Source organism: Panthera onca, chromosome D2, assembly GCF_046562875.1.
Source record: "Panthera onca isolate mPanOnc1 chromosome D2, mPanOnc1 haplotype 2, whole genome shotgun sequence".
Lineage (NCBI taxonomy): Eukaryota > Metazoa > Chordata > Mammalia > Carnivora > Felidae > Panthera > Panthera onca.
This window is the reverse complement of record NC_138349.1, coordinates 28,241,179-28,251,349: the sequence shown is the minus strand read 5'-3', so window position 1 is coordinate 28,251,349 and position 10,171 is coordinate 28,241,179. Positions and strand designations below refer to the sequence as shown.

The following is a 10,171-nucleotide window of genomic DNA, read 5'->3' as shown; positions in this document are numbered from 1 at the left end:
ACCTGGCTGTCCCAACTTTCTAAATTTATCTCAGCATCCTAAATCTACCTAGAAAAAATAGCCTCTAATTTTTTATTATGGAAAATAAATTTTACAAAATAAAGGAATAGTGAGCTGTATACTCAACGATTTGCCTCATTCTGAATTGTCTTAAGGTGTTTACTGATATACATGGCAAATATTTACACAGTAATGATTAGTATCCAGATCCTTCTCCTTTTCACTTAACCTTGTTTTCCTACACATATTTTGACTAAGTTCACCTCTTTGTCATCATTGGTATCTACAAGGTATTCCATCTTAATTATCTGTTGAGGCTTCTTTGACTTAACTGGTTCTAATGTTCTCAGAAAACACAATTCCTCTGTATCTGTCTCTCATGGGCCAGTTTGGACCATTTGTTTCACTTCTGCCTCTTCATCAAAGTGGCAACCCCCCTATTTTCACCAGCCATGTCAAAAGAGGCTGGTGTCAGGTTGGAAGGTGTGATCCCTCCCAAGTAATTTCTTACCCGGTTACACACTGATCTTTTACCCTTGTTTCTTCTTCTGCTGTTCATCTGTACAAGACCCATTTCATTCTATCATTATATCTAACAACTATTTCATGGGTCAGTGGCTGAAAGTGAAGATACGATAGCCTGTGAACTCCAGGCTATGAATCACGGTGGAAAGCAAACTACATTCTATGCCTCCTCCTCTCAGTACAAGCGTCTACAGTCAAGGGTGGGGAAGAGAAAGAGGCAGTACTATGTATTCTTCAAGACACTGAATGGGAATAGATGTTATTGAATGTGTTTTGCAGTCTGAATTGGATTAGTGTCAGATGATGAGGCTCTGGGAACATAGCTAGACTTTCAAATTGTCTTTTGCAAAAAAAAAACCCCTTCTAAAAATATTTTTTACAATATGTGGTGTTTTTCCAGGAACACATCTTTACTTAATAAAAGCCGATCTGTACCGTCAACATCTTTGGTGCCTACTGTATGCACGATCTTGTTCTCATCGCCAACCGCATGCCCACCAGAGGGCGCTCGTTCCCCGTCTATCCAGCCTTCAGCGACTCCGAAAGTCTAAATTAAACTTGACTTTCACACACAGGAAGTCTTTCACATTTAATCCCCAAATATTTACCAAGAATTTACTGTGCTGCTAGGCGCAGGGCTAGGTGCGCAAGATACAGTGAAGAGTCAGACACGATTCCTAATGTCAAACGCTTAGAGCATAGCAAATACTGAAAGTAAACAACCGGCTACAGTAAAGTGGGGTAAGTAAAGAGTGTGTAGGTCCGGGGAGTTTGCTGTTTAAATACTGGCTCCAAGTCTTAGAAGCCGGTAACAATTCATTTTGAGATCCCCGACTGCTTCCCCTCTGTATACTGGGAGTGATCACCCTCAAGGCATTTTGTAATTCAGAGTCAGACTTCCCTGAGTGGCTCCATTAGTCAGTTCCGCAATTTCAAGCCCCTTCCTACCCACTCTCCTGTTTTTCTCAGGACTTCCTGCAGTTTTCTTACAGTTCACATCTGCCCCAGGTCAACATTTCAGTTGACCCCAGGGCAAAAGAAAGGGGTTTACCCACAAATATCAGCCATCGCCGGCCCCGCCCATTCTTTTTCCGGTTTAAAACCCGCGGGCCTTTCCTGCTCCGAATTCCTAGGCTTCCTGTTCAGGTTCTCGCGATAGTTGTGAGATCTCGCGCGAAGTTTGCTCCCTGTCCCTCCGGAGTTTGGGGGACCACGGTGACTGTGTATCTGTTTTCTCCTACCTCATCAGAGCCTCCTCTGGCCAGGAGTGACGTGCCCGCGGCTAGGGAACCCCTAAGTGGAAGGGCTTGTCCAAGTTGAGGTCCGGACTGATAGTCCTGGACCGCATCAGGGAGTTGGACTCTCTAGGCCTCCAGTACGCATGCGGAGCGGATCCCCCTGGGCGGTCGGCAGGCTGCCGCCAGCCCTGAACTTCGAGGTTAGTCAGGAGGCCTCGGAGGCCGCTAGGCTGGGGGCCAGGTCCTTCTGGCCCGAGACTGACTAAATACTGTCACCTCCCCCGCTGCAAAGCGCAGTTTTCGCCCCCTACACGCTGAACTGCTGCGCGGCTTCTGTAAGCCGCTAGGGGCAGGCTAGGGCGGGGCCTGGCCGACCCCCTGTAAGGCGGGCGGGCCTCCAGGAACGCTCTCCTCCCCGCCCCCAGCCCAAAGTGCCACGGTGGCGCCGGTGGCGGCCGCGAAACCAAATGCCTCCGGCCCTGCCGGCCTTGGAACTAACCATAACCTATAATCCCGACCCGGAGCGAGGTCCGCGGGGGAGGCGCCCCGCCCACCTCTCCCTGCGGCTGCTGGTCGGCTGGGACCTCTAATCTCCAGGCTCATCCGCGGGCTGAAGCACCTGCCGGATGTGGGGAGGGAGGACGAGGCCAGATGTGGTGAGGCAGATGTAAGCACCGAATCTCTGACCGGCGCCTTAGTGGGGAAGCTGGGTGGACGAGACTGCAGTAGTCCCTGGGAAGCCAGCCCTGGGCTGCGGGGAGACTACATTGGTTGGCTCTGCCCTCCAGGAGCCTAGGCACCAGAGCTCCTACCGCCTCCGCGTTATGCAGATGCTCTAGCAGACCCCAGGGACTGTAGAGTAGGATGGGACAAGACTTAGACCTTCACTCGGCTCTTTCGAGCTTCCCAGCCACCCTCATAGCCCCTACTCCCAACCCCCCACCCCATCCTGCCCCCTGTCATCTCCCAGCTTCGGTGTCCGGTTACGACTCCTCACTTCTCACTGTGACTTTGGCCCAGCTAGGGGAAGTGGCCCAGGAGGGTCCTGTGCGGCTGCATAAAATTGGCAGCTTCAAAACTGGAGGGAGGGGGTTGTGTGCGACGTCGAGAGGCGGGGAGAGGGGGCGGAGGAGTTGCTCTCCGAGTCCAAGCCCTTGGGCTCTCTCAGAGATCCTCAAGCCGGAGCAGAGGTGGCTGGCAGGCCCAGCCGTTTGGTGGCCTCTGCTTTCTTTCCACTGCCTGCTTTTTCGGACCGGAATCACGGCTGCTCTGAAGGGCTTAGTCCTAGACAGTAGGTGAGCACTCTGGGCCCCGGGGCATCTACTCTTTCCGCGTTTCCTCCCTTGTTAACAACTCCTTAGCTCTGGGGCCATCCATTCCCATCTACCTCTAGGACAGGAAGCTTCAGAGTTGGATGGTCTGTGGTGCTGCTGCTGGGTGTGTGTGTGTGTGTGTGTGTGTGTGTGTGTGTGCGCGCGCGCGCGCGCGCGCGCGTGTATGCTGGCGCCTGAGTTTTACCATCCTTTCCTCTCATCTGTCCCCAACCCCAGAAACCCGGTCCGATCAATAACTGGATGACTCCTAGAGAGTCACTATGCTTCTGTGTTGAGGGTCTCCTTGACTCCAAGGCAGCAGGGAAGGGGGCAGTGCGTGGGTCAAACTTTGGTACAAGTAACAGTGAGGTTGCTTCTGACCTCCTGACCTGGCTTCCCTCCCTGGCAGGGTGCCACGAACGCGCTGATGCCCAGAGCGCTCGCAGGGCTTCCAGCTAACCATGCCACGGCCGCCGGCAGCTGCCCTGGCGCTACCCTCGCTACTGCTACTGCTGGTGGTGCGGACGCCGCCCCCGACAGGCGCGCGACCGTCCCCAGGCCCCGATTACCTGCGGCGCGGCTGGCTGCGGCTGCTGGCGGAGGGCGAGGGCTGCGCTCCCTGCCGGCCAGAAGAGTGCGCCGCGCCACGGGGCTGCCTGGCCGGCCGGGTGCGCGACGCGTGCGGCTGCTGCTGGGAATGCGCCAACCTCGAGGGCCAGCTCTGCGACCTGGACCCCAGCGCCCACTTCTACGGGCGCTGCGGCGAGCAGCTTGAGTGCCGGTTGGACGCAGGCGGGGACCTGAGCCGCGGGGAGGTGCCGGAGCCGCTGTGCGCCTGCCGCTCGCAGCGCCCGCTCTGCGGATCCGACGGCCGCACCTACGCTCAGATCTGCCGGCTGCAGGAGGCGGCCCGCGCTCGGCCCGACGCCAACCTCACTGTGGCGCACCCGGGGCCCTGCGAATCGGGTACGCACGGCCCGGGGTCCCTACCCCTGGCGCTCGGGGCGCTCGAGGCACTGATCCCCGACCTCCGACTGAATTGGTCTCTGGCCAGCGGAGCGAAAAAGATGAGGCAGGGGAGTGCTCGACTTCAGTGTAAGAGCCCGCGCTCGCTGCTGGTCCGCAGAGACCGCTGCCCTAAGGTGCGGTCCAAGCTTTGTCAGCAAGCTGTGTGCCCTGAGGCGCGTGAAAGCTCCAGACCCGGCCGGCGGGACGGACCCTTCTGAGGGAGCAGGCACATAGCCAATGATTGGTCTCTCAAAAGGGAGAGAGTGAAGAGACTCCCAGGCTTTGCCTAGACCGCTGGAGCCCAGGCAACGCGATTTGGGTTCCAGTGAGATGAAATCAGGTTTCACTTGGGCGGATTCGGATTCGCAGAGCAAGCTGTTAGCCCAGTCTCCCGCCTCCCTTCTCTTTCTTCTGGACCCCGGGAGTAGTGAAGGAGGGGGCTCTTCCACCTCCTCCCTCCCATCCCGGGTGGGGGTGGTGGTGGTGGTGGTGCTGAGGGCCATTCAAGCCTCAGGTTTCCTTTGGCAGCTTTAGTAACTTTCGCTTCCTGAGCCCCTTTGAGGGATCTGGCCTGGCTGCGGCTGCCAGGAAAACAAACACAGGGTCCCAACACTTTACCCTGCAACTTCAGGCTTTCTGCCTGCTGCCCAGATCTGGTTTCAGGTTCTCTGCCTTTCCCACGTGGGAATCCCACCCCCCTCTCTCGCCCCCTTCCCTGGTCCCAGAGTGGGGGGTAGGGGGAGGGCCGCTCTTCTGGTCTTTGGCAACTCCACTCGGTTAGGAAAGGGGGAGGGTAGGGGGAGGTGTCAGTTACAAGTATAGCAGGACAGGGGCCTAGAGGGTGGAATGAGGACAGGGGAGCAATCAGGGACAGAGTGTGGCTGCCAAGCTGAGGTGTGGACCTGTGTGCTTGTTCCTGTGCATCCTGTTGCATGTGCCTTGCCACTTCTGGGTTTGTACCTGTGTGTACCCGCACCTGCATTTGTATGTACCTGTGTGTACATGTCATGTCTTGCTTATGGATGTGTATCTGCCTGAGCGTCTATTGTGTTTCCCCGCAAACACATCCATGAGGGTTCATACATGGGCTTCTTGCTGGGCGAGATGTGCCACCCTGTTCTCAGGCCTTCCGCCTCCACCCCTAGAGCCCCAGATCGTGTTGCACCCATATGACATTTGGAACGTGACGGGACAGGATGTGATCTTTGGCTGTGAGGTGTTTGCCTACCCCATGGCATCCATCGAGTGGAGGAAGGACGGCTTGGACATTCAGCTGCCAGGGGATGATCCCCACATCTCAGTGCAGGTAGGATAGGGAGCAGAGGCCTCCCTTGGGCAGCCCAGGGTCCCCCTAGAAGGATCTTGCTGACCCTTTCTCTGGCTCCAGTTCAGGGGTGGACCCCAGAGGTTTGAAGTGACAGGCTGGCTGCAGATCCAAGCTGTGCGTCCCAGTGATGAGGGTATCTACCGCTGCCTGGCCCGCAATGCTCTCGGCCAGGTTGAGGCCCCAGCTAGCCTGACGGTGCTCACGCCGGGTAAGGGGGAACCCTGGGCTCTGGGGACTGGGGGGACTGGTGGTGGATTCAGGACCTCACATGTGCGCGCATGTGTGTGTGTGTGTGCGCGCATATGGGTGCACATGCAAGTATGGCTTTCTCACAGTCTGGGACATGTGGGTAACCGACAGCCCCTTTCCTGTTCTCTCTCCTTTGCCCACCTGTGTTTGCAGACCAGCTGAACTCTACAGGCATCCCCCAGCTGCCATCCCTACATCTGGTTCCTGAGGAGGAGGCTGAGAGTGAAGAGGGCGAGGATTACTACTAGGTCCGGAGCTCTGGCCTATGGGGGTGGGTGAGTGGGGACAGTATTCATCTCTGCTCTTGAAAAGACCTGAAAGGGGGAGCGGGGGCCTTTCATCGCTTTAATGCCCTTAATAGGGGAGACGTGGTAGTGGTAAGTAGGAAGACAAAGTTGGAGGATAAGGAGAGAGGCAGAGACTAGGGGTGGTGGGATGCTAAGAGGCCCATGGAGGAAGTGCCCTGGCCAGGACAGTCTCCAGCGGGGACCAACCAGGCAGAAGACAGCAGCTGCCTGCTGGTCCCTAGGCTGGGTGGGGGTGTGGGGGCGCACAAGGAGGCAACCAAGGTCCTCCATTTCTTTCTGAGAGCCCTCCCTCCAGCCCTGCTCAGCCAGTCTTTCTAACTACCCTTTACCACAGCCCCGGCTGTTATTTTTCTAGTCCCTAACCTTTGCCTAGCCTCAGTTTACCCGTCCTCAAAACTCACCTTCTAGAAATTTCCCCCCTCACCTAAGTCCCAATTGCACTTACTAACTGCAGTCCTCTTTGCTGTTGGCCATCTGTTGTCTAGAAAAGCATAATGGAGCATGGTTTAGTCCAGGGCAGTAAAATGGGCATTTGGTCATGACCGGCTTCTGTCATTCTGGAAACCCCACAAGGCCAGCACCATATCTTATACCACTCTGTATTGGACAATGCCTAGCACGGGACTAGGCACAGTAGGCACGCAATAAAGGATTTATGAACAAACTGAGTCACACGGATGCACAGATGGTTCATGCAGATGTGCACATGAAGACCACATTTCCTTGGGAGGCATCCAAAAGCTGTGGGTCCCACTCCCTAAGCACCCGCCTGCCAGATGTACGGAGGGGAAGCTTGAGCTGGGGCCTCCCTTGCCCTCTAGGGAGGAAGGCTGAAGCCATCTGGTTGGAGGGAGGGTATCTTCCCAGTCTGGTCTCCATTTGTGCTGGACTAGAGTTAGAGTGCCTGCCCCCTCTGTTCAGCCCACTCTGGTCCCCTCCCTAGGCAGAGTGGCGAACCAGGTCTATGTGGGTAGGGCCCCAGTGTAAAAGCACAAGCTGGATGAGGGAGGGGAGATGCTTGGCCACCAGTATGGACCAAGCCCTAGGATTCCCCTAGGAATCCACCCATTTCCTTGTTGAGACCAGACAGAAGTCAGGTAAGCCTGTTTCCTCATCCACCAACTGTGACCTGTCCTGTCTGGCTGAGGGTCCTTCACAGAGCCACATTTTTTTTCCCTCCCCACATCCCTCTTCACACTCTCCTTACCTAGCCAAGGGGCACTGGTGAGGCACAGTGTTTATTGAGTGATTGAAGCAGAAAATGAAAACTTAAGTTCGGGAGGCCTAGACCCTGTGTATGGATGGCGACAGTCTCCTGCGCGCCTGGGCTCCGCCTAGAGCCTGGCGCCACCACCGGAGAGATTGCAGTTGGCTCAATGTCTGAGCTTGTCCTTTGGGGCCCGAGGCAGGGAGCCCGGGCTCTTGGGAGGGGCGTGGTCAGGAATCCCAATCCGAGGGCTTGGCAGTGCCTCCCGCGGAACCGCAGGGCTCTTCCAGAGGCTAAGCCAGAGGACAGCTCTCATGGCCTAGTCCCGTCTAGAGCCCGGCGGCCCCAGAAACTGCGCTCCACGGCACGAGCGGGTTGGATACCTGAGGCGAATTCCAAGGCGACCGCGGAAGCAGGAGTAGGGACGTGAGCAGTGTGCCAGGGATAGAGGGGTCGTGTTGTTTGGCGTCCGGAACAGAAGGTGGTGTGCTCCGGATTGAAAGAGGGGACATGGTCAGGGTTCTGTGGAAGCCTGGGGATCCTTCCCAGGCTAGTTCTTCGAAGGGGACTCCGGCGCAGCTGTGCTCGAAGGCGCCCCCTGGCGGGCCCATCGATCCTACCGTGCCCACCTGCAGAGCAGAGGCTCCACCCGACCCAACCAGGGTCACACGCACCCCCGGAATCCGTACTCCTTGTTTGCTCATGCAGACTTTGTAGAGTATTCGCGTGCAGCCTCCTTACAGCCTCAGTTTCCCCCCTCCGCAACCCTGCTGGTTTAGGCCCCGCAGCCTGGAATAGAAAGAATCCCTGCTGCTCTACCCCCCCACCCCCACCCCCTCCCCTCCTCTGCTCCGCGGACGGGCTTTAATAACGTCGCCGGAAAGTGACACGCGATTTATTATTAAAGTAATGCGGGGACGGGAAAGGTTTAATAAACGCGCTGCGATGCCGAGGATTATTCACCGCAAATAAATGAGAGCGCGGGCGGCGTTTTAATAAATAATTTCCCGCCGCTCCCGGGGGAAGAGAGGGGAAGAGGAGCGGGAAGCAGAGCCGCTGCCAGAACTCCGGCCTCGCCTCCCAACGGGTTTCCAAGCCTTCCCTGCGTTTTCTGTTCGAGGTTGCTCACCCCCGAAATGTGAGGTTCCGTGAGAGCTGACTCGAAGTGGCGGGAGGACCTCTGTCGCACCCCACTCCCTCACCTCCGGGATTTGAAGTGGTTTGGTTAAGATGAGCGAATGTACTTCCTTCCGACTCCAAGCCGGAGATCCGGAGTCAACACTGGACCGGTGCAGGAGGGGTTAACCGGGACCTGCTCCTCCCTAGCCGAGGGTACTAGGTCCCAGGGCCTGGCCATTCCCTCGGCTTTTGGCTGACTCCCGCTGGGTATCCAGGGCACGATGTCGGGGGTACGCCGGGGGTCGGAGGGCTGTGTGTACAGGAGTGTAGGTGCCACACGTGTACAGATGACCTTGACTCGCTCCTCCGCCGTCGTGGGGAATCTGCTTATTACTACGAAGGCTCCTAGTAAAGGCCCTTGAGCATGCTGTTCTGAACAGAGGGAGTCTGGGTGAGGCCCAACCCTTGGCTCACTGGTGAACGGGGCTGGATTTGAGGGCTGAGCAGAACAGGGACCCCCAAAGAGGAGTCGCCCCTCCAACAGAAGCCTGGAGGCCCCAGAGGAGGAGTTCGACTTCGGAGAGGGGGCGAGTTTGCAGACTTTGGGGACGAAGGATATGTCCACCGCCCTGCTGGGTAGGGGAGTGACGGGGAAGCTCTTGGGGTACGCCGGCTCCACCAGTTTTGTGCCTTGGCCAAAAGGGGCGACATCTCTGGCAACACTTGGGAGTACAGGAAGTGGCAAAGGAGTGCCATCTGGTGGATATTTCTGGTTGCGGCAGCCAGACTTGGGGCGGTGGGGGGGGGGGGGGGGAGGGGGCTTGAGACAGTTAAATTGACTGGAAATTTCTGAGTAAAAGGGTGCTTCTATTTGTATTCATTTATGTATGTGAGCGTGCACATGTACGTACACGTACATATACGTGTATATGTGTGTATTTACATGTAATGTCTATCATATGTTCATAGTAGTTACATGTGTGTGTGTGCTTACCTGCATTTTATGAGGTGTGTGTATACATGTATGTATGTACATCACAATATGTTATATATATGGATTATCTAAAAGCATATGTGTGTATGTGGATAACCATGTAGACACATATATGTATGTGTGTGCATAAGCATTGTATACATGGATGTATTGTTATTTGTGTATATACATGTATACACATTTGCAAATATATGTTCCATTATGTATTATACATTTATTTGCAAATATATGTTCCATTATGTGCCGTTCTTTCTTTAAAAAATTTTTTTTTCAACGTTTATTTATTTTTGGGACAGAGAGAGACAGAGCATGAATGGGGGAGGGACAGAAAGAGGGAGACACAGAATCGGAAACAGGCTCCAGGCTCTGAGCCATCAGCCCAGAGCCTGACGCGGGGCTCGAACTCACGGACCGTGAGATCGTGACCTGGCTGAAGTCGGATGCTTAACCAACTGAGCCACCCAGGCGCCCCATGTGCCGTTCTTTCAACAAATACTTGTTATGTGCCAACATCATTGTAGGAACTGGAGGTACGTCACAGAAAGGCACATTGTCCCTGACTTACAGAGCTTACATTCTGTTCTAACATGTGCATGTGAATGTATGTATACTTAGATTAATTATATACGTGTATGTTTACAGAATTACATGCACATGATTGTGTAACTCTGTCTACACATGTGAGGGGCAGACAAGCTTAAGCACTCTTCTGGTGGACTTGGAGATTTATTGAACTCTTTTTTGCTCAAAATTTCAGGTCCTATCACCTAGGACTCTATTCTAAGTGTGCAGACAGCTTAAGGCAGAGGGAAATAGGCTGGAGACACAGGCCCATCACCTCCTGGGATATATTTTGGTCACTTCCTCAGCCCTGTAAATGACT

At 55.2% G+C, this 10,171-nt stretch overlaps 1 protein-coding gene across 2 annotated transcripts; it reads left to right on the top strand.

The window, feature by feature from the left end:
- Positions 1-1,996: 1,996 nt before the first annotated feature.
- Positions 1,997-6,636, top strand: KAZALD1 (Kazal type serine peptidase inhibitor domain 1). 2 transcript variants are annotated; one of them, XM_060641706.3, is made up of 5 exons: positions 1,997-2,430; positions 3,486-4,042; positions 5,230-5,390; positions 5,472-5,619; positions 5,814-6,636. In XM_060641706.3, the coding sequence occupies exons 2-5, from the start codon at positions 3,538-3,540 to the stop codon at positions 5,906-5,908; spliced, it is 909 nt and encodes a 302-aa protein (XP_060497689.3). In that variant the 5' UTR covers positions 1,997-2,430; positions 3,486-3,537; the 3' UTR covers positions 5,909-6,636. The 2 variants fall into 2 exon arrangements, with proteins under 2 accessions (XP_060497689.3, XP_060497688.3); XM_060641705.3 differs by lacking the exon at positions 1,997-2,430 and adding an exon at positions 2,445-3,058.
- The last annotated feature ends 3,535 nt before the right edge of the window (positions 6,637-10,171 follow it).

Excerpts from the sequence above, each read along its gene's own strand:
- KAZALD1 (XM_060641706.3), top strand. The coding sequence starts at position 3,538 with ATGCCACGGCCGCCGGCAGCTGCCCTGGCGCTACCCTCGCTACTGCTA. Across the intron at positions 4,043-5,229 it reads CCCGGGGCCCTGCGAATCGG|AGCCCCAGATCGTGTTGCAC; the intron begins GTACGCACGGCC and ends CTCCACCCCTAG. Across the intron at positions 5,391-5,471 it reads ATCCCCACATCTCAGTGCAG|TTCAGGGGTGGACCCCAGAG; the intron begins GTAGGATAGGGA and ends CTCTGGCTCCAG.